The sequence below is a fragment of the Phasianus colchicus genome, chromosome 16 (genome assembly GCF_987193195.1).
Source record: "Phasianus colchicus chromosome 16, bPhaCol1.hap1.1, whole genome shotgun sequence".
Lineage (NCBI taxonomy): Eukaryota > Metazoa > Chordata > Aves > Galliformes > Phasianidae > Phasianus > Phasianus colchicus.
The window spans coordinates 10392123-10416389 of NC_143451.1; the positions used below are offsets into that span (position 1 = coordinate 10392123).

Sequence of the window (24267 nt, forward strand, 5' to 3'; positions counted from 1 at the left end):
CATCAATAAAGCGTCCATTCAGGTGTTTGTGCCACTGTGCAGCTTGTCACCTGTGTCACTGCACAGCTGTGTCACCACGCAGAAGCATCAGTGCTGCAGTGTTTGCACAACTCTGCACTCTTTGCACTCAGGTCATCATCTCCCCCTCCCCACAATGCTCTGTCTCTTGGAAGACTCAGAATCCAATTAGAAAAAGAGCTAATTATATTAATAGGTTAATTAAGACACTGCTGATTTCAGATAGGGCTGGAAGGAAGCCTTAGCATTTCGAGGCGCATGGTGAGGCAGATTTACAGAGCATCCCCATGGAGCCCTCAGGACGAGGGGACACGGCCCCACAAGCACCCCCAGGCTTTGTGCCATCACTGTTGCAGCACCGGGTGGGATTTATCCAGCCCCTCTGATGCAGACAGGTACTGTGCAGCTTTGGGATACGGGTTTGCTTGGTTGTCCCACCCCAAAGATCATTTTGCGCACTCGTTCGGAGGTGCAGCACCCGAACTGCCGCTTTGGGGCGGTGTATTTCGCAGGGTGCAGGGAAATCCCACCTCAAACAAGAAATACACGCACACATGAGCCACGTTTCCACACTCACACCGGGAGCCCGCACAACCTAATTAGCGCTGCCGGCTGCTAATTGCGTGCCACGGGACGTGCCGGTTATTTAGGGCTGGACCGCCCCTCCACCTCCCCCACCTCTCCGGCTGCTGCGCGGCTCCAAACATTCGAAATGATAAAAAGAAGAAAAAAAATAGAATAGCAGTCGATGAACCAACGCTCCCCCCGGGATTCCCCCCCCCCCCGCCCGAGGGTGCTGACCTTTGCCCCGGGGTGCTGCGGGGCCGCCCCACGAGTGAGCCCCGTCTCCGGGCGGGTTCGCCCCACGCGTGCCCGCCCCCCTCCGCCCGCGGGTGGGAGCGGGGGCGGCGCGCAGGGAGGGCCGGGCCGGGGGGGCGCGGGGAGGGGTCGGGCCGGGGGTGCGGAGCGGAGCGGGGTTCGGCGGCGGGGCCGGGGCCGGGCGGGATGCGCTGCCCGGCGGGGCGGCGGCGGGGGGCTGCGCGGGGAGCGGCCCCCGATGGGATGTAGCGGGCGGCTGCTGGGACCCGTCGGGGGACGGCGCGCCTCGCTGCTCCTCACCATGATCCTCTTCTTCACCTACTTCTTTTACTGCCTGCCCGGGCCCTGCGAGCCGCTGCCGCCCGCTCTGCTGCTGCCTCCGCCCGCTGCGCTCCCCGACGGCGCGGCTCCGACGGCAGCGGGCGACGCGGCCCCGGCGTTGGGCGGCGGCAGCCGGCGCTTCCCGCAAGCCATCATCGTGGGCGTGAAGAAGGGCGGGACGCGGGCGCTGTTGGAGTTCCTGCGGGTGCACCCCGGGGTGCGCGCGGTGGGCGCTGAGCCGCATTTCTTCGACAGGTGCTACGAGAAGGGGCTGCGCTGGTACAGGTAACGCAGAGAAGCGCCCCGGTCGCGATTCGTTGCTCGCCGTGCCGGGGGTTCCCCGTACATAACCGCGGAGCCACGGGGGGTGCGCGGGATGCGGGGCACAGCGACCGTCGGGGACAACGCTGCCCCCCGGTGCGGTGGTGGCGGCTCCGAGCCCCGCCAGGCGGGGCCGGGCGCTGCGCTGGAGTCCCTCTCCAATGCCCTCTGGTCCCGGTGTCCCCGCGGGCAGGTGGCAGAGGGTGGGAGGACCGGGAACTGTTTCGTTAATTGCTCAGGTTTTGCAATTGTAATCTTTAATGTTTGGTTCTCAGCCGCACCGAGATTTCCACCTTCCAACTTCCTTAAGGGAATATATTGTCAGCAGGTAAATATTGGGGGATATATTTTTCTCAGTGGCTCATGCGAATAACGGCAGCACAGTCCTCAGCCTGCAGGAGAATCCTGCTGTTTTGTTTTCTTGGGCCTTGGAAAGGAGAACCGGCAGAGGAAGGGGAAGAGCGAAGGAGCATCGCTCACGTTTGCTGTACGTTGTGTCAGAGGGCAGAGTTGTACTTACTGAAGGGAGTCGCTCAGTTCTGAGGGTTTCAACGGATTGAAGCTTTTTGAGCGATAAGGCGATCGGAAGAGCAGCTACCGTGCATGTGTTGTCCATTAGCAGCCCAAGTCGTGGCCAACTGTGCTGTGGCCGGGCCAAACCCGTGCGCTGAGCCCCTCGAAAGCAGCAAGAATCCACTCCGGTGTTTTGAAGGGAGTCCAAACTCACAGATTTATAAAGCGCTGCGGCGTTGGCTCAAACCATCTGCAATTAATAAAAGGAGTGGCTCGCTCCGTCCGTCCTTCCCGTTGTGGGCTCCCCAAACCTCACGGGAGTGCTTTTTCTTAACGTTTCTTTATGTATTGAGGGAGGTGGCAGCTCAGCGACTTTAGCCAAAATCATAACCTGTGAAAATCAGCGCGTTTAACGGAAAGTGTGATTTTAGTGGGAATATTACCCACAGAGTTTCAGCTCTGTGAGACCACATCTGGATTGTAAAGTTCTTGCCTTAACGCACCTTCAAACGCAGTAAGTAGCGCGCTTATTTTTACGGCGGTATTAATACCGCTGTGATTTATTGGCTCCCTCCTCAGTTCCGTACGTATCTGCAGTGCTCTAGAAATGATAACGACCGTAACGAATCTTTTGGGGGCCGAGGTTGCGAGATAGAGCTCTCTTGGCAGAATGGGAGCTTAATGACTGCGAGTGTGTAATTAAAGCGGGGAAGATGGAGCGCTCTCATATCGCCGGTGAGGCGGCTGTGGGATGGACGGCCAGGAGAGCAGCATGACTACATCTCAGGTTTGGGCTGCAGCGGTCAGCGCTGTGATTGCTTGCAAGGAGCCTAACCTGATGTGTGTGTGATTGTGGTTCTGTGTATGGCTGTGGGCAATTGGGATAAATGGAGCAGGGAAGCGTGCAGCGCGCTGGGAAGAAGTTGCATCCTTCCAATTGGGGGTGAGGGGGGAAATGAGATGTTTTGCTTTAACTCCGCACAGAGCACGCGTGTTTTCAATCACATCACAACCATTTCTCATAGTTTCCTCTTATCCCCACCTCTCTTGTTTGGTCTTCTTGCAAGATTTTGCTCTGATGAGGGTTTTTTTTTTTTTTTCCCCCTGAGAGACAGACAGAGCTCAGTGCTGAAAGCCGGGGTGTGTTTGGGTGGAGGAAAATAGGAGTTGGACAGCAGCTCAGGTTTTTCCGATGAATATCTCAAAGTGGTGTAAACATTTCTAAAATATTTGAATGTGCTGGGAAACCAAAATTACACCAAGTGCTTCTCGTGCCAAGAGATTTGGCCTGGAGGCACCTGTGGGTCCTTGCTTGTCTCAACTCAATGCAAGGAGAGAAGAAGGGGGGGGGGGGGGGACCATCACAAATATCATTACAGATTGTTTTTCTTTTGCAGTTCAATCCCGTAGGGATTTTGCTGCTCTGGAAGGAGTATCTTCAGTGAGCACTGAGTGGTTTGATAATGTCGGCTGCTGATTTAAGCCATTTACTCTTACTGGAGCATTTTATTTCAATTTGAAGTGCTCAACGTTCCTTTAAAATATTTTCTTAAGCAGTTCGTTCTTCTCTTACGAAGAAAACTTTTGGTAAAAGCAACGCACGTCCTGTGGAATTCCTGGAGTTGCTGTAGGTTTTGCTAATTACGGGAAGGTTAAACACCTTCTCCAGGCTGCAGCATAAATTACCTAATGGATAATCCAAGCATGACGTGAAATTATATCCCAAAGCAAAACACATTTTAATTTTTTTGGCGCTCAGTGCTGCTGTTAGGCTGGGTGAACCCCAATGGAAAGGGAAAGGCACGGCAGTGTCTGCTCTTCTGCTGGCTCTGTGCAGCCCTTGTCCGTCCGCCCTGCTGAGTGGGAATGTGGGTGAAGGCAGATGTAAGAATGGGATCTGAGATGTTTCCTGATGATATTTAGAAATTCTTTCCCATCAGCAGAATCCGCCTTTGGGAGCTCTCCCTGTGCTGCAGCTCGTGCAGTGTTCCCTCGTCTTGGTCCAGCAAAACTTTGTGTCGGCAGCAGCTCCGTCAGCTGCTTTGCTCTGTTGTGTGTTTCCATGCATGATGTTCGATCTGAGCCTTTATTCCTGTCCCCTCTTCCTGCTTTTTTTGCAATATGAAGGAGTTGTACAGCTGGAGAGCTGAGCCCAGTGTGCCTGAGAGCACAACCATGGGCACTGTGCTGCAAGGAACCGCTGCAGGTGGTGGATTCTGTAGGAATTGCAAATAATTCCTTATTTTCTCCTGGTTTGGGGCAGAAGTAATGAATCCACCCATGTGAGAGTGCTGCCAACAGTCAGCAAACGCTCAGTCCCACATGAACAGCAATCGTTTGTGCTGCAGAGCATCTCAGAGCCCAAAGTCTGGGGCTGAGCTGCATGGTTCAGTGCCGTTCTGCCTCTTGCTGGGCTGTGGGTCTGCACACTGCGGGGGAAAGAGGCCCCTCCATGTGCTTTGCTTGCACTGCTGGGTGTGTGTTGGAGGTCTGCGTGCATTGGGAGTGTGTGTGTGTGTGCACCCATGGGCTGTGTTTTGCCCCTTGAATCTGATAATGGGATTTCTCAAGGCAGACTTCATCTCAGGACCTCACAGCTTTTAGGCAGCAGTAAAGGGATGTGGCTCCAGCACTGCTGCTTTGAGTTCTGCTGCGAGCGCCGTTGGCAGCTGAAAAGTGGAGCTCAGGAGATGTTTTGAGGGGGTGTTTGTGCACATTATGCTATAGAGTGCCTCGATCCATCCGTACAATCACAAGCACCACTTTGGCACCGTGCTCAGAGCCCGTCTGGGCTGCGCCATCCCCAGATGCCTTTTAGAAGCCCATGGGTGGTGGGGGACGAGGGGGACCTCGCCAGGAGTTGGGTAGCAATGCACAGAATGGTTTGGGGATGTTACTTCTACTTGGTGACACGGCCGATCTGCCCTGTGTTAGGCTGCATTTCTATGCTCAGAGCTGCCCTTGTTTGCCTCTGTGCATCTCAGCTCTCCTTGGGTTTGCTGCTCTGTGATTTTTCTCATTTCCGTTCGTAGCTTTCATTACCAGCACAGAGCCTTTCTGCATCACCTCCCCCTGTGTGTATAAAAATACAGAGGGAAAACACAGGAAAACTGAGGCAAAAGTGGTCGTTTTCTAATGGCATTTGAATGTTTTAATGTAAATGTGCTACTTTAAATGCGACAGTGGACAGAAAAATGTGTCCCGTGCACAGGGGCTCGATGTCCCTTTTGTGCATTAGAGCTGGGGCTGAAACACTGCCCCAGTAGCTGTGCTCAGAGGGTGTGTGTGCACTCCTTGTGATACACACAGAGCTGGGGCTGCTGCAAACTGCTTTCACGTGGGATTAAAAATAGTTTTTCTGGCTATGAGGAGGAATTAACATTCGAAAACACTTAGAGCTGCTGGGAGGCAGCATTCTGCCCAGGACCTGTCCTGGGTTGGCCACTCTGTCCCTATCCCTGCTCCCCCCAGTGCTCACTGAAGCCTCGTAGGTGCTGCTCTGACCCTTTGCAGATCCCTGTGCTGCAGCTGCCACGTCTCCGTGGTGCTGCACAGATCAGATCTGAGGGAATGTTGGAGCAGTGCTGGTGTTGGCTGTGGTGTTCGGATGGAGGCTGTGAGCTGTGGAGCAGAACAGGCCCCGCTCCTCCCGATGGAGGAATTCTTTCTGTGTCGCTGTCTCTGCTCAGTAAATGGGGTATTATCTGCCCACTGTGCAGCAGGGTGTGCAGAAGTAACAGGAGTTTCTAAAGGATTTAAAGTATGCTGCTACTGCTGTCTCAGACTGCTGGAATAAATACGTGGTGCACCTAGAAAGCCTGGAGCTGCTTTAAAAATGAGTATGAATCATTGAAAATGCTCCGTTGACATCCTTCTTGTGCTCCTTGCTTCCTCTTTTGCGGCCTCAGGGGCTGGAAATTCAGGTGTAGGAGCATAGAATCACAGAACCATTCAGGCTAGAAAAGCCCTCTCAGATCCCCACTCTGTTCCACATCCCTCAGTGCCACATCTCCGTGCTTCTCAAACACCTCCAGGGACGGTGACCCCAGCACCTCCATGGGCTGCAGTTCCAGCACCCGGCAGCTTTTTAAGAGAAGAAATTGTTCCTAATATTCAACCTGAACCTCCCCTGGCACTGATAAAGGGCAATGAATGGGAACAAGTGTCTGGATGCTGAATAGCAGAGTTCAGCATCAAGTGCCTTGCGTTGCACCGAGAGCAGCTCAGCACCACGGGTGCTTCTTAAAGGCGTTCTGTCCTTTTTTGGGGTTATTTTATTTTCAGATGCAGATAGTAGCAGGAGGTGGAAAAGGCCAATGGGTTCAGGGTGCTTTCATGCAAGGAGAGACCATTACTTAGAGGTGTTCAAAGCTTATTTATAAAACAGTAATTACCATCCCCAGAGATGGAAGTGGGCAGCTCGCATCGGGTCGAGGAGGGAGTTACAATGGTTAATTGGCAAATATGCTTAAAAGCTTCTTCCTGACCTTTTAAAAAACTTTTCAGTGACACCGGCTCCGGTCGAGATTGAAAACCTGCCTAATGAAAGGCCAGCTCTAATACCAGGACTTAGCTCCAAATGGCTTTTCAAAGGGCTTTGGAAATCCGCCTGCTTACAAAGCTGCTGCGGATGCTGCTGCTCCCGATCCCACAGTGAGGGCTGGGTGGGACAGCGGGGCTCGGTGCCATGGATGGGAGCCTGGGCAACCTGAGCTGGTGGGAGGCAGCCAGCTTACAGCAGAGGTTGGAACCAGAGGGGCTTTAAAGTCCCTTCCAACCTAACCGTGCTGTGATTGATGGTCCTGTGAGCAGTTGCTCACGTTTTGCCCGGGACCATCCTCACAAAAAAAAAAAAATCACAGCAGTTGATTTAATTTGGCCTCTTTCTCCCTCCTGGTGGAGACAGCTCGCAGATCACAGGGCTCTAAGTGTCTTCAGAATTATTCATGCATCTTTTAAGTGAGTCCATCTTGATCTGAAGAGTTGTTTGAAATGCAAATGGTGAATATTGCAGTCAATCAGGGCCGCTGCTGTCACTGGGGCACAGGCAGCATGCCCAGTCTGAGCATGCACGCAGGCTGTGCATGTCTGAGCCCACAGAGTGCTGTTTGCAGAGTAATGGCTGTGCAAGAAATCTGGGCTCTTCCACCTGTGAGATGCTACAGAGCCACAGAGCACATTCATTGCTGCTCCAGCGTGTGTGGGTGCTACAAATTGCACAAAGCAGCAGTGCACCACGTGCTCTGACCAACACTGTCTGTGCTTGAAATGCAGAGCAAAATGTTTGCAGTTGGTTTCTGGTGAGCAATTGCACAGAACTCTTGCTGCCGGGCTCATTTTGCCCATCACATCATGCTCTGCATGAAGCATTGTGGCCCAGGATTGGCCCAACAGGGAGCAAGCTGTGCTGCTCCCGTAGCACTGTGGCATGAGGGATGCTGGCCATCAGAAGAGCTGTGAGTTTTAACACACGCATTGATTACAAGCAGCAGAGAATTACATTAATACAGTCACTTGTCAGTGAGGTCTTATTAGTAATCTCTGCTCATTAGGTTGGGGAGCATAGGGACGTGACCTTGCTGAGCATCCTTGCTGGGAAAGGACTAACTGCTCTGCCATTGATTTATGGCTCAGCCCCTGAGCAGCATGTGGCTGTGTGCCTGCACTGACACCACTGTACACTTAGGGCTATCCGGGAGGGTTTGCGTTGGAGAATTTGGGATCTCTTACCCTTTGGGCTGTTCCAGCTGGTGAATTGGCAGCTGCCATCAGCGGGCACTGCACAGGAGGCAGCGGGTGCTGATGGATGGGAGCACACAGGGAATGTGATGAATCCTGTCCCCAGGGCTGGAGCTTGGCTCTGCCTTATGCCCATGTGTGTGTGGTGCTGGGGCAGCAGACCTCCCAGCTGCTCGAGAGCTGCTGGCTTCTCACAGCCCAGGCCTGAGGGAGCAGGACCCACTGCTCTTGGTGCAGGTCCAGTGCAGCCTCTAAAGCAAACTGCAGCCCAGTGAGGTGATGGCTGGCTGGAAGTTGGGGCAGTCCCCTTTCCCTGCTCTAACCAAGGGCAGTGCTGCTGCCAGGTGCCCATTCTTGCTGCTTTGTGCACCAGTGTGACAAGGCTGAAATGCATCTGCCATGCATCCCACTGGGCTGCACCGCAGCAGACTGGGATCAGGAGCACATCCCTTGCTGCTGGCATTTGTTGATAGCTGCCGAGGCCCCAGCAGTGCAGCTGGGTGCTACCAGTGCCACCCCTCAAGTGACAGCTCCATTGGGCTGCTGCATGACTGGCAGCAACTGGAAGTGGGGGACATGATCGTTCTTCACCAAGAGCATGGGCTGCTTTTATATTGCAGAAAGTCATGTTCCTAAGCCACAAGGAAAATTGTGAAGGGGCCACTGCCAACTATTTGGAGCTTGGAGTTGAGGTTTTGTTGAGGGAAGGGATTGTCTGTCTCTGTGAAAGCCTGTCTGGGGCAGAAAGGGGGCTGGATGTGCCCCCCTGTGGTGTTACAGCCCTACTGTGACAACCTGCACCCGCTGGGAAGCGGATGTGCATGGTGCAGAGCAGCCAGCACCACTGGCTGGGTGGGTGTTCTGGGTCCGGGCTGAGCTCAGCTGGGGTCTGCGGATGGAGTTCAGCCTTGTTTTATTGAAGGGCTGTATGGAGAGAGGTTTGTGAGGCAGCACTCTGCATCAGCGGGACTTTGGAAGCTCAGATCTGGTTGTGTGTGCTGTGCGGGATAGATGAGTGGACAGTGAGGTGGGTTGAGAACTGGCTGACTGGCAGAGCACAGAGGGTTGTCATTGGCGGTGCAGAGTCTGGTTGGAGACCTGTAACCAGCGGTGTTCCCCAGGGGTCGGTGCTGGGACCGGTCCTGTTCAACATCTTCATCAATGACCTTGATGAGGGGGTAGTGGCCACCCTCAGCAAGTTTGCTGATGATACGAAGTTGGGAGGATTGGCTGATACGCCCGAAGGCTGTGCTGCTATTCAGCGAGACCTGGACAGGCTGGAGAGCTGGGCAGTAAGGAACCAGATGAAGTTTAACAAAAGCAAGTGTAGAGTCTTGCACCTAGGGAGGAATAATTCCATGCACCGGTACAGGTTGGGGGATGACCTGCTGGAGAGGAGCTCTGCGGAGAGGGACCTGGGTGTCCTGGTGGACGACAGGTTGGCCATGAGCCAGCAGTGTGCCCTTGTGGCCAAAAAGGCCAATGGCATTCTGGGGTGCATTAAAAGGAGCGTGGCCAGCAGGTCGAGGGAGGTTATCCTCCCCCTCTACTCTGCCCTGGTAAGGCCTCATCTGGAGTACTGTGTCCAGTTCTGGGCTCCCCAGTACAAAAAAGACAGGGATATCTTGGAAAGAGTCCAGCGGAGAGCCACAAAGATGGTGAAGGGCCTGGAGCATCTCCCCTATGAGGAAAGGCTAAGTGAACTGGGTCTGTTTAGCCTTGAGAAGAGAAGACTGAGAGGGGACCTGATCCAGGTCTATAAATATCTAAGGTGTGGGGGGCAAAGTGGCGAGGCCAGACTCTTTTCAGCAGTGTGCGGAGACAGGACAAGGGGAAATGGCCAGAAGCTGGAGCATAGGAAGTTCCGCACCAATGTGCGCAAGAACTTCTTTACAGTGAGGGTGACGGAGCACTGGAACAGGCTGCCCAGGGAGGTTGTGGAGTCTCCTTCTCTGGAGATATTCAAGACCCGCCTGGACGCCTACCTGTGCGACCTGGTGTAGGGAACCTGCTTTGGCAGGGGGGTTGGACTCGATGATCTCTGGAGGTCCCTTCCAACCCCTACGATTCTGTGATTCTGTGATTCTGTGATTCTGTGGTGGATGGAGGACCGTGGGAGGTGGCTTTGTTGGGGCTGCCCTGTTCCCATTGGCCCTGTTATGAGGCAGAGAGAGAAAGACATCTTTGTTGGGTCTGATCTTATCTGTACTAAATATTAATATCCCTCTGCTTCAAACTGTGAGAGCCTGATGTATTCATGGTCTGGGGCAGGGTGGAGGTGCACACTTGCACAGTCTCTCGTTTTCCATGGGGTTTGGGAGGACCTTAAGGCTGAGGGTCTCACGTGCTGTGTTCCCTAAAGCGCTGTGAGGGACGGAGCAGAACAACTTTAAAGACCAAGGAAAACTGTTGCCACTTCAAAACCAGTCTGGGAATTGATGCCAGGACTCCAACAGACCGATGCTCCTTTATTCTCCTGTTAATTAATTCCTTTGCCTCCAGTGAATTTCCATCTTTTATTTCTGCGGCAATCAAAGGGCTGTGAGCACTGCGGCTCACATTAGGAACAGACCCATCTGACCTTTTTTCATCTCCCCGTATCAGTTACGTGTCTCTTCCCCGCACTGCCACGCTGCATCTGAAGCACATATGCCAGGAGATGGCTCGGAGGAGAGGTGGGGCACGCACACCCCATGGCTTTAGCTGGCTTCCAGCAGCTCTGTGTGGCAGTGGAGGGTCGAGATAAGCTCGCTTACGTGCACAGATGAGCAATTGCGTGGTCACCTGAGAAGTGCCTGATGATTTATGGTGTTATTAAAAGGTGATGGGAAGAGGAGAAAAGAAGTGCAACATCTGCAAGGAAACCCCCGGCACTGACCCTCACACCCCAGATACCAACATATTAAATATCCCAACAGGCGTTTAAGTCTGCAGATGGCTTTGACAGAGATCCCTGCACATCTGGTAACACTTGGCCTGATACCCAAGGCACTGGACAGTGTGTAATTAAACGTAATTCGCTCCTGGCCCTGCTGGGGACTTGAGGAGTGCAGTTCCTGCTGAAGGGAGGCTCTGGAGGAGCCTCGTGGAAGGGGAATGTGCAGCCAGGGAGGTGTGAGGTGTCCTCTGTGCTGGAGGGGGGCACCCAGCCCACAGCAGGGGGTGGGGATTGGGGTTGTGGGGGTCCCTTCTAACCCAATTGTTCTGTGATCTTGGTGGAGAGGGAATAGCAGTAAATGAGGCTCCCAGCAGCCTGCATGGCTCTGCTGCCCTGAGCAGACTGCTGGGTCTGCTATTGCCCTCTGAAGACTGTGGAGGTGCAGGGCTGTACTCCTGGCTCTGGTGGTGGGACCCTGTGCTGCTGGGCATCTTTGCTTTGGCCCAGTGTGCTGGGGTCACCTGAAAGAGAACATCATGGGAGGTTTTTTTCCCAGACTTTGGTCCTGTACCTTCCCACTGGGAGATCTCTGCTCCCAGACCCAGCAGTACTGCTGGTGTCAGGATGATACTGCTTTCCATCAATGGGGTTCCCAACTCAAAATGGCACCTCAGCCGACAACAGCTGCCTTGTTTTGTGCAAACACTGATTTTAGATATAAATGGGAGAAATCCATTAGGGGAAGTGGCTGTAATGGGCACGTTCACTTGTTGGAAGCCCGTGCTGTGTGGAACTCACCAAGCTGCAAAGGGGCAGAGCGGAGGATGCGTGTGTTTGCAGAGAGCAGGGGAGAGCTGGCGGCTGTGGGGATAAAAGCAACACATGTCTGATTGAATAAATGGAGAAATGCAGGCCAGATGGCTGGGAATGAGAAGAACCATTTAATAATTTCTGAACTCCTTGCTCTCTGGAGCAAGATTACGGGCACTTGCGATCTTTTCCTCTCGGCTCAATTTGCCTCCTGTGTTGGCTGCATTACTTCTGGCTTCACGCAGAGCTCTTCATATTGCTTGTGACCTTCAGAGAACCAGGACTCTAAGGTTTCCCTTCCAACTCTTAAGGATTCTATGATTCTAACACCATGAGGTGCCATAATAAGATGGGAAATGCTGAGCATGCAGCATTGAGCCCAGGAGCAGAGATGAGGAGCTGTGCAGGGATGGAAGCAGTGCTGGGGACAGGAGGGGACCCAACACATCCCCACAAAGTATTCCTCCTTATGGTGCTGTGCTCACTTTGTACCAGAACTCATTTCAGCCCCTGGAACAGCACTGTGCTGCTCCCACTGCAGGTGGGAAATAATTGGGTTCCTTGGGGGGGTTCTGTGTTAAAAATAATAACAATAAAGTCATAGCATCCCATGAGAATAAAGGCATGCAGGAGTAAAACTGCTGTTTCCAAAAGCTGGAAACACCAAGTGTTGAAAAATAATGCAGTATTTGGGATCGCTTCTTTTCCTCGCATGATGGGAGGGAGAAAAACAAATTGCATACAAACTCTGCTTCAATGAAAAGGAACAAATTTGAGTTAATTCTTTTCCTTCTAGCACAGCTCCATTCAGCATTTTGAAGTCAGGGGATCTGGGGATGTGGAGAGAGCGGGGATGCTTTTTGGTGCTGTGTACAAACGGGCTGTAGGGCTTCGGAAGCTGTTTCTGATTAGTATCTTTTCTTTTGACAACTTTTTTTTTTTCTTGAAAAGAAAGGAAAGGGGTTTTTGTAACACGGTTGGACTGGAGATGGGGGAAAATCTGTTTAAAATATGCAGGGACCTGAAAGAAAATCTTGAGTGAATAATAAGTTTAACTGACCTTAAAATATCCCATTGCCATGAGGGATTTGAGAGTAACACTTCAAATGGATTTTTGATGAGGGCTCTCCGGGCTGTGGGGAATTGAGCGTTTTACCCAACGCCTTCTCCGATCTGAATTTTCATGCTAACTGGGAAAAGCCATGCTGAAATGCCTAAAGAAGGTTTTGTCTTGTTTTGTTTTCCTTCAGAGCTACTGACGCACAGGGAAAAGCCATTCGTTGTAAGCTGACTCTTCAGATTTTTATTTCTTTCACCCAGCGCTAAGTTCAGGATGGGTTCTGGCAGGACCATGCTGTGTCCTGGGGACATCACAGGGCCAGGCGTCTCCTCGTGCTGGTCACCCAACCCCAGCTCTGTGCATGGGGCTGCTGCCCCAGTCCTCCAGCAGCATCCTCCTTCTCCTGTCCCTCTGCCCTCTCTCCCTGCAACTTTGTGGGGTTTTGGTTCCACGTGGCCTTGGTTCCACACAGCCCCAGGCTCTGCATCCCACACAGATGAAGGGATGGAGCTGTTCATCTTGCTGCAGGCTCCCACCCACCACCACCCAGGTATGGCAGTGCCTGGCTCAGGGGTTGGTACGGGGACCAGCCCTGTGGAATATCTTTATTGATGATCTGGATGAGGGGATTGGGTGTACCCTCAGTAAGTGTGCAGATGGCACCAAACTGGGGGGAAGTGTTGATCTGCCTGAGGGCAGGGAGGCCCTACAGATGGATCTGGATAGGATCAGTGGGCTGAGGCCAATGAGATGAGTTTCAGCAAAGCCAAGTGCCAGGTCCTGTGCTTTGGTCACAGTAACCCCATGCATTGCTACAGGCATGGGGCAGAATGCCTGAGAGCTGCGCAGAGGTAAAGGCTAAAGGCTGTCTTGGCTGTGCATGGTGGCACATCATAACAGGGGAGCAAAGAATGCAGGCCTGGGATTCCTGCTGTGCTGGAGCTTCTCCCCAGAGCTTTCTGGATTGGGAAGAAATGCCTTTCGTTATGCTGTGCCCAGGGGTGAGGCGGTTTTTGCTCCATCCCTGCTTGTCATGGAGATGTGCAAACTTCCTGGGTCTGATCCTTGTCCTCCATTCAATCTGGCTGGAATGGGGCGGTGGGATCAGAGGATTCTGGGGGAAACCCAGCAGACAGACGGGCGGGCAGGCAGACAGACCGTGTGATTGCTTAAGCCACATTTCCTTAGGAAGCCAGGCTAAAAATAATAAAAATCCAGTCCTTTCCCACAAACAGCTCTGGTAGCCACAAACTGATGCTTTTCCAGTGCAGAAATGCTTTGTATGAGAATTCCCAGTGGTTCCCAGTGACGGGAGGACGTGGGGCTGCTGCTTTGGAGCTGACAGATCCCCCAGATCCCAGCCTGGGGGCAGCCCCTGGGGCTGCAGGTGGTCCAGGCTTGGGGAAGCAGTGCTGGATAACCCTTCCTATCTCTGATCAAAATCATTATGGTCCCTTTAGAGTAAGAGAAACAGCTTTTGGCGTGCTCTGCCCACGTCCTGCTGCTCGATTTGGGATTTCCTGCAGCTGGGGAGCAGCTGGGGCTGAGCGCCAGGTGAGAGGGTGTCCTCTGCAGCCACCCCAGATTGTCTCTATGAGGGTCTCTGAGGCTTCTCCGTGGAGGAAGCGGTTGTAAGCGCACAGGGGAGATTGTTGAGATCAACCCCACAGATGCTGAGCAGGTTGCTCTTGCTGCAGAGTGCTGTGGGGTGCTGTGGGTATGGGGGCACAGAGCCATCCTCGCGTCACTGCTGCACTCAGAGGCGAAGCTTGCCTGTGCTCCGTGCCAGGAAATGGGGCTTTTTCTGATAGTAAAGAAAAAGAGCTAAATTTGTTTCCCATCTTCCCCCAGGCTGTAATACAAATTTGACACAGATGGGGATTTTTTCTTTTTTTTTTTTTTTGGTGGAAAATCGGATACATTTTCCATCTCAACAAGAGCTTTTCTGTGGCAGTGTGACAGCGTGCTGCCTGAGAACAGCCCCGAGCTGCCCGTGCTGGAGGTTTGTCGCTAACAGAGGCAGGGAGGGATGCAGCTCCCAGAGCCTGAGCTGTTGTGAGCCCAGCACAGGTGTTATGGGCTTTGCAGAGCAGGGGTCTGGCTGTGCAGGGAAAATGACTATTTGGGAAGGGGTTAGCTCTAATCTTCCCTTGTTGAACTCCAAAAACAGGGCCAAAAGCTCCAGCTTGCAGCACTGATGCCCTTGTAATAAATGGAGAGGATGCAGCTGATAGGTGATTGACTGCTTGAGGTGTTGGCATTGCTGGGGCATGCAGGCATGGGGCTGCTGTCCTCTGCATCCCCGTTCCTATACATCCATGTCCCCCACAAATCCCAGTCCCCATACATCCCTGTCCCTCACATCCCTGTCCCTGAAGCAGAAATGAGGTCTGGTGGTAGATGGTTTCAGGGCACACGGTCCCCATATGAGGGTATGCTCACTGACAAGCTGGGACTGCAGATGGGTTGAGAAGATGGATTTGGGTGCAATGTCAATGAGCATCACCTTCCCAAATACCTTTGTGGCTCTGGCCAAGAGTGCTCGAAGCTGTCACGGGGAAATTTTGTGATGGATCCCAAAGGCTCTGCTGCAGCTCTCAGGTCTGGCTGCAGTCCATGGGTGAGGACTGATGGATGCTTTCTTAGGTAGAAAGGAGACAGTTCTGGATGCATTTCAGAAAGGCTCGTGGTTAGCTTGAACTTTGAGCAGTGCTTGTCTTGTTTTGTCTTTTTTGTCTTTTTTTTTTTGCCATCCCCACTCCACCCTCTGTGTTTTAAACTAAATAAAGGCAGCTTTGTCCCTTAGCCAAATCTGACAGATTTTCTGCACTAGATTAGCTGTCCTGCCTCTGGACCCCACTCATGTTTCACAGAGTGGTTTCACTCTGAGGAAGAGAACATCCGACCGCACTGCCTCACTGCTCCCTGATAAGGGGGATGCAGATAAGGGTGGATACAGATAAAGGGGATGCAGGTAGTGGGGGTGGATATGAGGGGCAGATAACAGGGGTGCAGTGGCTGTTTCTGAGTGTATCAGACCACAAGGTCACATAGTCACTCTGAAATGCATTCACTGCGTTCTAACATCGACTCGATGATTTCAGAGAACCACAGGGCAGTTTGAGTTGGAAGGGACCTCTAAAGGCCATCAGGTCCCACTCCCTGCACTGAGCAGGGACACCCACAGCTCCATCAGTGCTCAGAGCCCCGTCCAGCCTGACTGTGCGTGTGTGCAGGGATGGGGCACCACCACCTCTCTGGGCACCCTGTGCCATTCCTCACTGCTCCTAGAATAAACTTCTATTCATCCTTCCCAGTGCCCACCTGAGGCTACAGGGCACTGGGCAGCCCCATGCTGAGATCAAATAAACATGAAGGCAAAGCACATTGATTCACAGCTCTGGGGACTTGTCCCAATGCCTCGTCAGCATCTGCGGATCAAACCAAGCAGCTGGCGGCACAGCAGCCACTTGAGGGTCTCTCTCTGGCACACACATGTGAATTCCTCCTTTCTTCTTCCCTCCTGCACTCCCACACCTGTGGCAGTACTGGGACCAGGTCTCTGCACTGCTGTGAGATGGATTTTGAAGGTTTTGCCCTTCCAGCAGTTCAGTGAGGCTCAGTGCATGCTTCCTTTCACCTGCTCAGGATCCCTGTTTTGGCAGAAATTGCCCTTTCTGTTGAAGATTTCCTGGCAGGAGCTGGAGCATGAGCAGGCTTCATGTGGGAGACAGGAGCCTTGCAACCTTAAGGTTGAGATAAACAAGATTTAGAGTTTATTTACTTCCTGTGCTCTTCTCAGACTATGTCAGAAGCCAAGAAGTGTCAGCTCAATGCTGCAGGAGGGTGTTTAGTCAAAAATACTATAGATGTACTTTTTTTATTTGCAGTCGTAAATGTCAGGCGTCTTTGCTGGCCTCAAAAGATGAGATGCATGGTTTGGGGAGAGCTCTTTTAAGCAGCTGATTCCGCTGAAAGGTACAGCAGTCTGCTGGATTACCCTCTGCTGTGGTGGCAGCAAGATTTACTGCTGTGCAAAGATTACCAGCCCTGCCGCAGGCAGCAGATTTCTTCCTTTTCTGCTATCCAAGGAAGGAAGCTTTTCATTCAACTCCTGCTGCTTGTGCCCAGGAGCGGTGCTTCCCCACTTGGGTCAACTCTCAGAACTCTGAAGGGAAAAAAATAATGCAGGCAGTGCCCTGTTTCACCCCATCTCTTCCCAGAAGGCTGATCTCAGCCTGGTGTGAGCTTGCATGTGGCCTCTCTTGGGGCTGGTGCTGAGCACCCAGCAGCATTGGTGCTGCACTGAGCTCGGTGCTGGGATGCACCGGGATGCAAGATGGGGGAAAGCCCACACCTGAGCTCTGTGCTCCCCGTCCCTGCCAGGAAACTGAGTGAGAGCATCATTTTGTACCGTTAGTGAGTTTGCAAATCCTTCAGTCGTGCCCCAAACTGGGGCGCGTGGAGGGGTTGGTTTTGTTATATTTCATTCCCTTGCAAGGGAGGAGGGCTGTGGCGGGGCTGGGCAGCTAACCCCTTTAATTGTGTGCAATGAAGGCTGACAGCGGCGAGGCTCAGCCTTTAAAAGGGGTACTGAACCTTTAATTCCTGAATAAATCATCTCCAGTCTGTTGCTCCTTCATCTGCAAGCTGTTTGGGCGCGGGGACGTATTCACTGCGGGAAGGGTCATTTGGAGATCAGAGCCCTCGGCTGACCCGTGTGGCAGGCAGGACACCTGCTGCAGGCCGTCCCTGTGCCCCGGGCTGGGAATCAAAGGGGCACTGGGGAGCAGCAGTTGAACAGGGCTCTAATTGCTGTGCTTCGTTACAGAGGGATGGCAAAGCTGCGTCCTGCGCAGGCTGCTCAGACCCTGCTTGGCACCGATGTTATCTGCCTGGTCCTTCTGGGTTTTTTTGAGGATTCATGGCACCATTTCTTTTCTCAGCTGTAAATCTGGACTCAGCTGCTTTTATGCCAATGGCTGATCAAAGGGCATCTTTGCTTACTGCAGGTGGAACACTGTGCTTCTCCGGTTGTGGTGTTTACTGTGACACTGCCCAAGGTGGCTCATCAGTGTCCCCACGTGGCATCATCTGTTGGAACTGTTTCCACTCTTTACTCTGCAGTGCTCATCCATTACGTTACCCTTGGGCGGGCTCTGGAGGTAGCAGCTGTCACCATGGGCTTTGGGGTGCTGTAGTTCTGCAGCCCTGGGTGATGATCTCTAAGATGACAGAGGCCCTAGGCATGGCTTCGTGCTTGGCCAAGAGCCCTGTGCTGCCAACCAGGATGCTCTCACACCTGGTGAAAGCAGAGGGATGGCATGACCTTGTTACACCAACTGTGCCTAAACTGGCTTGCAAATGGAAATGGGTGAATGGAGCAGAGCCCCAACAGCACCACAAGCTCTTGAAGTTCCAGTCTCATTTCTCTGTACCAGGCCTCCCTGTGCATATGTGCAGGCACATGTGTGTGTGCAAGCCGGTGTGTGCTTTCCAGGGCACCCATGCAGCATCCCTGCACTGAGCAGCCACTTTCTCCAGCACCACGCTCCTATTGTCTCTGCTTTCTGCTCTCCATAATGGTATGTGTTGGGTGGATTCATCAGTAACCCTTTGGCCTTAATGACCCCATTGGAATAACCATGGAAGGACACCAAAATCAGTCACAAACCTTCAGGGCCTTGAGCTGCCCATAACTGAGATCTCTGGCTTGCAGATGAAGGAGCTCTGAGAGGGCTTGCAGCAAATGATGCAGGGGTTGCAGCTGTGCCATGGTGATGGGGGAACATCCCTTTTCTCTGCTAACCATCAGGATTTGGATCACCCAACACAGAGGGTTGGGTGGCTCTGTACACTACAATAAGGACTTTGGTTCCCAAAATGGTTTTCCAAATGGCACGGTTCTTATCAGGGATGAATAACTGGGTGTCGGGTGACGCGTAAAAGCAGCCTCTTCATTAGAAATGCTAATGCTACCTCCAGCTTCTCCCCTTTCCATCACTCCACATCCCCTAGAATATGATGCTCAATAGGTTGGGAAGCCAAACCCAACATTCACCAGCTCCTGGCCCTGCACTGAGCCCCTCCTGGTGCCCGGCCCAGAGTGAAGCTCCAGCAGAGACTCCATCCCAGGGCTGGGAAAGATCTGGAGGCACTGCGGATGCTGGGGGCTGCTCCCTGCAGCTGGGTGCAGGGCAAACCTCCAGGCTGCTTCATGTATCAAACTGTAATTATGTGCAAAGGGCGTGGGGGTGCAAAGGAGCATTAATAAATTATCTCCCTTGTTGTTAATTGACATGGCTTTGGTCGCTGAGCTGAGGGCTTGGCTCCCCTTCCAGGCGCATCCTGGCCTCATTACCACCTCCATTACCATATTCAGGTTTCCCTGCTTAAAGCCAATTAGCTCATGGCCGCGCCTGATTGGGAAGCTGTGGCCTCATTTGCACATTTTTGAATCAGTGAAAGAATCAAAAAATAATGGAGCAGGCAGGGAGGGAAAGCGCCGCAGGGCTCAGTGTGCGCTGAGGGCGACGAGGGGCGAAGGGGATGGCGTGGGGATGGCACAGTAATGAGCAGCCAAAGAGACCATGGCCTTAATTTGCTCCCGGGCGGTTTGCTGGGGTTCAACAGATGCTCCAGGGGGAGGTGATGGAGGGGCCTGGGGTTGTGGTTTTCTGCTTGTGTCCCCCACCCCACTTTGGAGACAGAGTGGCTGTCTCCATCCATGCCTTTAGCCATGGTGCTGCTGCAGCTCTGCGCTCAGGGATGCACTGTTGGGTCCGTATCCAATGTCCCATCCCCTTGCTGTCTTCTGGCCCCATTCCCTAGCAGAGGTGCTGCTATCTTTGCTATCTGAAAGTATTCCTCTCCGGTTCCAGTTTAACAACTTCATAGCTGCTGCTGCTGCCACAAAGGCCTCCTTGTCCCCGCCGGGTGAGATAAGCCTTGGTGCGATTCATATGTAGATCCGGGTGGTACCGGAGAGGAGAAGTCTGTGGAGATCTGCCCCAAGCCCTCTCCCGTCTCTGATTCCAAACTGTTTTACATCTGCACAAAAAGGTCCCGGCCCCCATTGAGCCTTGGGGCTGTCACTGTGCCATCAGGGAGATCCGGTGTCACCGTGCCGGACGCAGCTCCATGCCCATGCTGGGATGGGAATGTGACACTATTCTGCAGGTCTTGCTGGGTTAGTCCCGAAATCATCATTCCCCTTTATGGCTGAGTGTCTTGAAAGCGTCTTTGGTGCTGCATCAAGCTCCCAGCCATGTCAGCTCCGGCAGAAATCCCTGTGCCTTTCATTTCCTTCTGTCACTGGCTTATGTCAGCAGTCATTTTTTAATAACAATAATGAAGGGGTTGTTTTTTCCCCTTTTCCAGGTGTGGTTTTACCTCTTTTCCTTTTCTAGTGCTGGTGACAACACAGAACCCAGTCCAACTGCTCCCATTACCAGCACTGTGCATTATCAGGTCCAGGGCCATTGTGAATGTGCCTGGCACAGGCTGGGCCTTGGGAGGATGCTGCCAGCATCGCCCGTGGGAGCTCTGGGCTGGAGCCTCCCTTATCGCCATGCAGGCACATCTGTTATGTTACACTCAGCCCATCCTTGGGATGGATTCTCCTCCATCTCCAGCAAACCAATCGCAGACCCAGGAATCCTGAACCAATTAACCCCACTTTTTGAAGTCTGCTTTGATTACCTGCCCGCTCTAGCTGTTAATCTGTGTTTAAAGCAGCTTTCTGCGTTTTTATCAGGGTTGTAATTCATTGCGCCTCGCTACCTCAACAGAGGAGGTCATTAATCATTGTGAGGGCCCCTGGGAGCACAGCCTTAATCTGCCATTTCCCATTGCCTATAGGAGGGTGGGCTTGGAGGTGTCTGGCAGCACTCGGTTGACAGATCCAAGGGCACAGTTCTGAGAGGAGACCCTCAGTGACTGATCACCCGTGTGATGCCGTGGGAGCTGGGCTGGGGGGGAGATGCTCACAGCTCACCATCATCTCTGCACCGTGTTCCTGCTGCTGCCGACCTGTTAGCAGTTCCACGTGTTGAACATCTCCATGTAGGAAATCCCATTGCCCATGCCTCCCAGATGACAGTCATCTCAGTATTCACCAAAAACTGGAGCTTAAAATCCACCTTCTGGGCATGCAGTCTTTCTTGAAATATGAATTCCTCAAAGGCTGCTGAGTGCTCCCTTGTCACAGTGATCCTTGAGGTGCTCAAGAACCGTGGATATGTGGCACCTGGGGAGATGGTCAGTGGGCATGGTGGGGGTGGGTTGGGGTTGGGCTTGGTGACCTTAGACATCTTTTCCAACCTTAATGACTCTGTGATTCTATGACGTGTACTTCTGGGCAGCGCTTGGCATACTTGATGTGTTCTCTTAAGGTCAGTAAGAATTAACTATCCATTCAATTAGTGTTTCCAGTGCTTTTGCTAAGGTGGAGCATAACAGGTTCCCTGATTTCTGGTTTAAGTCAGGTCTGGAGGTGGAGGGGGGTTACCAATAATTAATCAGGTTCCCTGATTTCTGGTTTAAGTCAGGTCTGGAAGTGGAGGGGGGTTACCAGTAATTAATTGGTAACCAATTCAGGGAGTAATTCAGGGAGAAGTCTTAGGGAGCTAATGGAAATGCAGAATAACACAATTGTCTTGCAAGGAACTGGGAATCTGTGGGACGAAGCTGAGTGGAAGGTGGGTGTTGCTGCCTTAACATGGACTTTTACTAAAATTTTACTTTAATGACATTTTTGTTAAGCATAGGAGAGTGTGACTGGCTCTAATTACAGCTAGGACTGCTCCTGCATGCACGCAACCATGGATGGCAGGATGTGTGGGGGCTCTGGCAGTTCTGGGTGTCAATCACCCCACAGATAGGGGATAAAGCAGCTTTTGGAAGATACTTCCATGCAAGCTTGGCTTGGGGCATCCAGAATGGCTTCATTCCTCATGGTCACCATGTCAGGGTGGGGAGGACCCAGGTGCCCATCCTTTTTCTGTGTACTTGGTACCTCAGTGTGTACTGAGAGCTCTGGACAGGGTTGTATTTTTTTTTCCTAATCCTTGGGTTACAGATGGAGCGGCATGTGTTGGCACTGAAAATCTGGTGGCTTTAAATGATTTAGTGATTTTTTTTCTCAAAAACTTGCCTTCCTTTGACTTTTCTGTGGTCATCCAAGCGAAAGCTCGGCAGAACTTCAGCTTAGGTCAAAGCAACACCAGTTTGTAGAGAACAGACCAAGAGAAGCAGAATTTCGGCTTCATGTTGGCTCTCCAGGAGCTTGGATGATGTCATTCCAAATGTTGTGCAATGTACATTTTGTTGTACATTGAGGACAGGGTCTGATTTAGGTCCCACATGTGCTGAGAGGCATCTCAGGGAGGTGCTGGGAGCAGTGCTGCATCCCCAGAGGGGAGGACTGGCCCGTGTGGGCTCAGGGACACACAGAGGATGGGGATGGGCAGGAGCTGTGCTGGAGGTGTCTATCCCCATTATCTCCCAGCTAGCTGAGAAGTAGCATTGTGGGGTTGGCTTTGGGATGCATTTGGGGTTACAACTACAGGAGATGTGACAACTTGCTGCCAGAAGCCCCTCCATCCAGCTGTGCCAGCTGTGCCTGCCCCTGCTGATGGGGCTGGGGATAAGTAGTGGCTCTGTGAGTGCTGTTGCTGTCCAAGCAAAGCCAACAAAATACAGCCACAAGTGGCTTTGCCTCTCATTTGGGGGAGGGAGTAATGTGGGGCCCAGTGTTGCTTGCAAATGCTTTTAATAAAGTGTTCTTTCCTGCGTCCAGAGGAAAAAAAAACCCAAACCTCAAGCCTTTTCCCATTACATAAGGAACAGATGCTGCTGGGCAGAGCCCTGGTGTGTCGACAGCATGGCCAGGACTGAGCCATTGGCATTCCAGGGCAGTGCTGGCCCCAATGTGCCCACAAGACATCATCCCCTTACTCCTGGCCATGGTTGTTTTCAGGACTGGGTAGCTCAGTGTCAGGAGGTGTATGTCAGCACCCACACAGTGCACACCATGTTGGTTTCCATCTATAAAATAGTGCACACCTGCAGGGTTTGTACTCTGCTAGGAATGATGCTGGGTGGGAGCAACGACTGTGATCATATATCTGTATGTGTAGGTGGACACACAGTTCTTGTTTCAGAAGAACCTACTGGAGTGATTCAGTCATTTCCCACTGTACTAAGTCAATCTCTGGAAGTGTCCCATCCCACCACATCCCTTCCCATCCCATCCTCCTTCACTAAGATGGCCAGAAGGGATATACTCACCCCAAGCAGAAGGAGACATGGGGGAGTTGGGAAGGCACCCATACTGGTGTAGGGGCACCATGCTCCGTTCCCTTCCCAACCCAGCCCCAGCTCTGTCAGCCCGAAGGGTGACATGCCTGGGTAATTTCTCCAGTAATTAATGCCTCATTAAAGTGTGCAGAGGAACAATCTTGGTAGTGAGTTTTACACAACATAATGCCTGGGTCCTGAGAGGTTTCCTGCCCATTTTTTTTAAAGGGAACTGTCTTTTTCTGGCCTTAACTGCTTGCTCCCTGGAGGCAGAGAGGTTGAACCTGATGGGCACCTGCATTGTGTTTGGGTTGGGTTTGAAGGGAGAGTTACCTGTCCCTATGACCAGGGCTGGGGACTGGGGCTGCACCAGGCACTGAGAAGGTGAGGTGAGAACCGGTGGAGTGCAATAGGGTCACATCCACCAGCCCTAACCTGTTGTGTTCTCTCCCCAGGAGCTTGATGCCACGGACACTGGAGGGGCAGATCACAATGGAGAAGACCCCCAGCTACTTTGTCACCAAGGAGGCTCCGCGGCGCATCTACAACATGTCACGGGACACCAAGCTGATCGTGGTGGTGCGCAACCCCGTCACCCGCGCCATCTCGGACTACACGCAGACGCTTTCCAAAAACCCCACCATCCCCAGCTTTCAGGACTTGGCCTTCAAAAACATCAGCACGGGACTGATCGACACGAGCTGGAGCGCAGTCAGGATCGGGATCTACGCCAAGCACCTGGACAACTGGCTGCAGTACTTCCCCCTCTCCAAATTCCTCTTTGTCAGCGGAGAGAGGCTGGTCAGTGACCCAGCTGGGGAAATGGGCCGCGTCCAGGACTTCCTGGGTCTCAAGAGGGTGGTGACAGACAAACATTTCTATTTCAACCAGACAAAGGGTTTTCCCTGCCTGAAGAAGCCGGAGGGCAGCAGCAAGCCCCGCTGCCTGGGCAAGTCCAAGGGGCGGCCGCACCCCAAGATCGAGGGGCAGGTGGTGCAGCGCCTGCAGGAGTTCTACAGACCTTTCAACATGAAGTTTTACCAGATGACGGGGCAGGACTTTGGCTGGGACTGAACGGGGCCACCGGCAGCCTCCTCCCTCTGTTCTAATTTATATCGGACCTTTTTCCGGCAAGAAACAACCCTTCTGGAGTAGAGAGAAATATTTAAGAAATAAAACCACAGATGACCCCTCCCTTCCCTTCCTCCCTTGACCAGATTAAATATTCTTCCATATAAATCTTGCTTGTCTGTATTAACCGTGGCCGTGCTGGTGGCAAGTGCATGGGTGTGATTGCTGCTACCCAACACGAGTGCTGGGAGCCAGCCTGGCCTTGTGATGCTCACGCTGGGTCTGCATTTGGGGCAGGTTTTGGCTGCAGTTGGCCAAGCAGCAAACCCAAAGCACGGGGCGTTTTGTGCAGGCTGGGAATCGTCTGAAGGAATTTCCTCATTGAGAAAAACGACTGATGGTGGTGGTTTGGAATAAG

The 24267-nt window shown here is 52.6% G+C and overlaps 1 protein-coding gene across 1 annotated transcript; it reads left to right on the top strand.

Moving 5' to 3' along the window:
* The first annotated feature begins 1024 nt into the window (after positions 1 to 1024).
* Positions 1025 to 24001, top strand: HS3ST6 (heparan sulfate-glucosamine 3-sulfotransferase 6). The gene is made up of 2 exons (XM_031606723.2): positions 1025 to 1443; positions 23234 to 24001. The coding sequence occupies exons 1-2, from the start codon at positions 1076 to 1078 to the stop codon at positions 23850 to 23852; spliced, it is 987 nt and encodes a 328-aa protein (XP_031462583.2). The 5' UTR covers positions 1025 to 1075; the 3' UTR covers positions 23853 to 24001.
* Positions 24002 to 24267: the final 266 nt, after the last annotated feature.

What these genes read in the sequence shown, in the direction of transcription:
- HS3ST6 (XM_031606723.2), top strand. Translation starts at nt 1,076, where the DNA reads ATGGGATGTAGCGGGCGGCTGCTGGGACCCGTCGGGGGACGGCGCGCC. An exon ending in AAGGGGCTGCGCTGGTACAG is followed by an intron (nt 1,444 to 23,233) that starts GTAACGCAGAGA and finishes TTCTCTCCCCAG; the next exon opens with GAGCTTGATGCCACGGACAC.